This window comes from Austrofundulus limnaeus, unplaced genomic scaffold (genome assembly GCF_001266775.1).
Source record: "Austrofundulus limnaeus strain Quisiro unplaced genomic scaffold, Austrofundulus_limnaeus-1.0 Scaffold728, whole genome shotgun sequence".
Classification (NCBI taxonomy): domain Eukaryota; kingdom Metazoa; phylum Chordata; class Actinopteri; order Cyprinodontiformes; family Rivulidae; genus Austrofundulus; species Austrofundulus limnaeus.
The window spans coordinates 41950-47632 of NW_013953130.1; the positions used below are offsets into that span (position 1 = coordinate 41950).

Here is a 5683-nt window from a genome sequence, read left to right on the forward strand (position 1 = left end):
GCTTCGCAGCGAGTGCTTTCATGTCCCCAGCGAGGCTGAACCCCCCCGTGTGAGTTGTATGGATTTTTTGCAAAATTTACAGATTTTTGAGGCTTTTTATCAGGTAAACGTCTGAAGAGGTTGACATGTATGGGACAACAAAATACAGACTTGTTGTTATTGAGTTTGTCAACATGAACCGCTACCTGAGAGGCACTACTAGCCCCTCCCCCTTCAGAGTGTTGGAGCAGGACGAGTCAGTGCAACATCAATCAAATGAGAGAGAGGGTGGGGGCGATTGCTGCATTGGGGGGGAGAAAATGTTTTATGGGTAGAGTAGTTTATTTTTCCTGTAATACTTCATTATAGTTTTTTAAGACAAAGCTAAATGAAAGGGGCGCTGAGCAGAGTTACAACCAGGGATTACAAATAATTACTTTTTTCTTCTGCAGTTTGGCGCTCCCTCCAGCAGATGGTGGTCTTGGCGACCACCTAGTTTGCCTATGCCAAGAGCCGGCTTTGCCGTTATGTGACTACCTCTTGAAGCTCATCATCAGAATGTAAAGAATAGTAATCAAAGTAAAAGGTGTCTACTTTGAAGAATCTAGAATATAAAACATATTTTCAGTTGTTTCACACTTTTTTTAAGTATATAATTCTACATGTGTTAATTCATAGTTTTGATGCCTTCAGTGTGAATCTACAATTTTTATAGTCATGAAAATAAAGCAAACTCTTTGAATGAGAAGGTGTGTCCAAACCTTTGGTCTGTTCTGTATTCATCATTGTATTCATAGTGGTTATATTATAGTATTTGTAAGATAAATTGCCTTTTTATTAAGGATAGTGTCAAGTTTATTTTTGGTGTCTGAACATCTCTTTCTTTCCTGTTTCTTTCAGGTGACCCTTCCCTGCAGTCCACATGTGTGTTGATACCACTCCTGTTACATAACAGATATCATCCGTAAAAATCGATTGCAAAGGAAGTGACATTGGATTCATGGAGTCACTTGAAACTACTGCAGGGGTGAAAAGCTCCACCGAGGGTCAGGAAAGAAATGTTGCACAGAAAAAAGACCCATCGGAGCCTGCACAGACTAATAGGAGACCGTCGGTCAAATCGGAGAGCAAAGCAGGGCACCGACAGCCTGAGGAAACCCAGAGCAAAGACACATGTTTCAGTGAGATATCAGACTCAGGGAAATCTCTGCAATTAGAAGGTAAACTGTCCCAAACCCAGTCCACAAGCCATCAAGACTATGAGGTGTCTTCATATCAGCTGCAGTCTGCAAAACCCTCCTCTAACATCAAACAAAAAGTTTCAGCACAGTCACCAGGACCTGCATCCCAAAGGAAGTGTCCAACTTCACCTGAGCAACAGCGCTCACATCCAGGGACAGATCAGGTGACAGAGGTGACGTCCAAGGTGGATCTAAAACCACAGAAACCAGGGAAGTATGTTTGTGATTACTGTGGAAGGGCATGTGCCAAACCCAGTGTTCTGAAGAAACATATTAGGTCACACACCGGGGAACGACCCTATCCATGTGTCCCGTGTGGGTTTTCCTTCAAAACCAAGAGTAACCTCTACAAACACAGGAAGTCCCACGCTCACTCAGTCAAAGCTGGATCAGTGCCATGCTCAGAACTTGGGTCCTACAACGCCAATATGGAGCAGGGATCCTTTGAAGTGGAAGGAGAGTTATTTTCTGATGCCGAGCAAAGCACGGACACGGACGAGGACACGCTTAGTGACCCACTGCTGCTGCTGGACTCTCCAATGGAGGGATCAGATAACACTGCTGTAAAAGTACTAAATCTCATCGCGCAGAAAAAAGGAGGCACATCATTGTCAGCTCAGGATGGTTCATCCCATCCTCAAGAAATCAATGCATCTCCTGTCACGGCTGAGGCGAGCCGTTCAAATCAATCTTCCACCATCAAGCAGAAGCTTGCACTTCGACTGTCTGAAAAAAGAAGCAGCGACTCCGAGCATAATCTCTCTCTCCCGAGTCAATCCAGCAAGGGCAGCACCGACTCTGGCTACTTCTCCCGCTCTGAGAGCTCTGAGCACCAGACTGGACCTCCAAACACCAACGCAAAGTCCTACCAAGAGATCATGTTTGGAAAATGCTATCGTCCGAGTCCTAAACAAACCTCAGCCTATCTGGCTTGTTGCACGGAGTCAGACGAGTATGCTGGGAAGTGCTCAGAAAAAGGCGTGTCCCGCGTTTTCACTCAAGAAAAAGACACAGTTGAGTCAATCAAAATAAACACAAAATCCTTCACACGAGAGGAGGTTAAAGAGTTGCTGTTGGACGCCGGCTCTGACATGGGGCCTCTGATCAGAAGCAACTCAATGCCAACGACCTCAGCGGTGTGTCTGAGTACGCCACAGGCCCTGAGAGGCAGCCACTCGTTTGATGAAAGGACAAGCACAGGCGGCTCGAGGAGACTCAAACGGCAGGGTGCAATCGAACTATCTGTGCATGACGGTCACACAGACACAGAGAGCCATGGTAAGATCTCTCCTTTGGGACTGGAAGTGGAAAACCACTCCTCAATGGCACCTGGTATGAGCCAACAGAAACATGCCATGGAACTGGCAACCCGGAAACGTCGCAAAGAGAAGAGAGAAGACGAGGATCTGACTGGCCAGTATGGGGGCCACCATGAGCTGTGTGATGACATGTTTGATTCAAGCAAGGACTATGATTTAAAACAAGCTGCAATGGGCATTATGGCTCTAGGGAGAGGACATTTGGACAGGTGTGATATGGACATATCAATKAGCACTGAAACATCTGGACGAAAAACTTTAGGGAATGTAATTTCAGTTATTCAGCACACAAATTCAATCAACAGGCCTCACTCTGAACAGTCGGAACTGTACAAATGTCATGGACAGAGACTGGAAACTCTGTCTTCGTTTCAGGCAGTGGAGGCCAGTGAGTCTTTTGAAATGGAATGTGACGGCAAATTAAGGCAATCTGCTCAGCTGGGGCCTAAACTCGTGCGACAGTCGAACATACAAGTCCCAGAAATTAGGGTTACAGTCGAGCCGGACAGTCCAGAAAAAGCTCCAGAAGTTCAAGCAAAGGAGCTGGAAAAGCACACCGAAGAGTTTCAGTGGCCACAAAGGAGTGAAACTTTAGCACAATTCCCTCCAGAAAAGCTCCCTCCAAAGAAAAAACGGCTTCGCTTGGTTGACATTGAGCACTCCTCTGGTGAATCGAGCTTCGAGTCGGCCTGTACGAGTCTGTCCCGCAGCCCGAGTCAGGACAGCAACTTATCTTACAGCTCCACGTTTTCATTCGACAGAGAGGAGAGCCTAAAGTCTGCCTCTCCGGTCAGGCAGGATGAGTTTGGGAAACCGCTGGAGCTTTTAGCCGTGCCAGTGAGTGGGCACTCCCTGTCTGTGCTCCACCAACGGCAGCAGCATGAAATGAGACGCTCCTCCTCAGAGCAGGCGCCGTGTAACTTACGCAAAGAGTTCCCAGAGGTACGCAGCGTATCGTTTGACTATGGCAGCCTTTCTCCAACGTCCAAAGTTAGACACGTAGATGTTAGCTGTGTGAAGGAGAGGAGGAGGGCGAATTTGGTGCGACAGGAGTCACTGAATATGGACACTGAAGTCCCATCACAAGTGTTTCCACCGTACCTCAGCTCCCCTCTGTTTGCAGCACCCACTGTTCTGCCACAGACTTTGCCAATGTTTTCCACTGGGAATACGTTCCCACAGCTACCATATCCAAGCCTAGTTATTCCTGTTCGAATTCAAACTAATGTGCCATCCTTTGGCAGCATCACGTACACCTCTGTATCACAGATTTTTGACAATCACTACAATAGCTCCGCTATACCTTCCCTAAAAAATCAAACTTCACGCCTGTCCAGAAACCTCGATTCTCACAACGTGTCAGCTCACGCCAAACCACCCACAACTCACACGCTAAACGTGGAAGCTCTGGATTTGTCCTCAGCAAAGCTAAAGACGGGCATTCCTCTGTCTCTGACCTCCAGGACCATATCAACCACCAACGCCTCCAGCGGGGGCACGAACAAGCGCATGCTGTCTCCAGCCAGCAGCTTGGATCGCTTCATGGAGGTCAAGCAGCAGAAGAGGGTAAAGGAGGAGAGGATTTTTGGGCAAATAGTGGAGGAGCTGAGCGCGGTGGAGTTGGGGAAATGCCACCTGAGCGAGGAGATGCAGGGCGACCTGCGCAGGATCCCGGCCGTGGATCGATGCGATGAAACAGCCATGGAAAGCAGCTCTGTGATGTCAGCCACCGAAACAAAAGAACCGCTGCAGATGGACGTGCTGGTGCAGCTGGTCACACGCCGGGACACCCTGATGTCGGACCCGGAGCATTCGCATGTCCTCTCTCAGTTTCCCAGTCTTCGCACGACAACAGGTGTGAGCTGGTGTTACCTGAACTACACCAAGCCCAGCTGCTCCCACAGCGGCGCTCCCTTCGCCTCGGTGTATGCTGCCTGGTGCGTCACGGCCCACAACCCCAATCCTCTGGAGCTGAGCACCGGCGCCGCGCTGGCTCTGCTGCAGTCCAGACAGAGGGGAGATAAGGTTATTTACACCGTGGCCGCCATGTGTCAGCCTGGCACAGGGAAGCTGGTGTCATCCCTCATCCTCTGGAGACAGACCGTGGAGCAGGTGAGAAAATCATCCCATCTGTTGGAGCGCAGCAAAACAGGAGGAATGTTGGTTATTTACTGTTTTTCATAACATATTTATTACCTGCTGTCGAAAGGTGAAGGCAGACAAATATGGTTTTGACATTGTCTGTGTGTGTATGTTTCTGTCTGTTAACAAAATATCTCATGAACCACTGTATGAATTTTAGTGAAATTTGCTGACAATATTTATTTTATGTACATCCACAACTGTTTAACTTTTGGAATCCACCAGATTCAAGATGGCAACCTCAGCCAGACAACCTTAGAAAACAAAATTATAGTTGTATCGCAGTCATTTATACGTGTTGATTTAAAATTTGATTCTTTAGTTGCTGAGATTAATTACAAATTAAAATAAACAAAATGAAAAATATATTCAAGCAATAGTGATTTACAAAAGACTAAACAAAAACATCAACTCTAACAACACGTATGGATTCACATTATGATATTACATATTTCTTCATGAAACTAACTTTTATCATTCTCTTAAACATGTACATTGATCTGACATTTTAAACATCATCCTCCAATCCAGACCATTCCACAATCCTATTCCCTGGATTAAAGTAGACCCCTCCTTAATTCAAACTGGTACAAAATCGAGGCTTCACAAACATCTCTATCCCCTTAACAGCTCTCTTTCTTAAACATTACTTGGATGTTAGAAGGTAATATGTTTTTTGAACCTTATAAACATTTAAATACTATAGTTAACCAAATCATAGAATATCAATATTTTCAATTGATAAATAATGTATTTGATGGACGGTTGTAATCCTTTCTAGTGATAATTCTTATGGCTCTTTTCTGTAAAACAAAACAGGATTTGTAATTGTTTTGCTTGCTTTACCTCAGATTTCAATACAATATATAACGTACACAAAAAATCAAATATGGAATAATTATTGTAATATACAACATTTACAGAGCTTTATCATTGAATATCTCCTTTACTTTGTACAGTACTGCAATAGATTGAGCTATTTTTTCTTATGTAATTTATATT

At 45.4% G+C, this 5683-nt stretch overlaps 1 protein-coding gene across 2 annotated transcripts in view; it reads left to right on the plus strand.

Moving 5' to 3' along the window:
- hivep2b (HIVEP zinc finger 2b) overlaps positions 1-5683 on the plus strand; it is a gene marked incomplete at its 3' end in the record, with an annotated part of 49169 nt that overhangs the window by 32175 nt on the left and 11311 nt on the right. For both annotated transcript variants that reach the window (XM_014028219.1, XM_014028218.1), the window contains 1 exon segment: positions 880-4651. In XM_014028219.1, coding sequence (XP_013883673.1) covers positions 980-4651 — 3672 coding nt within the window.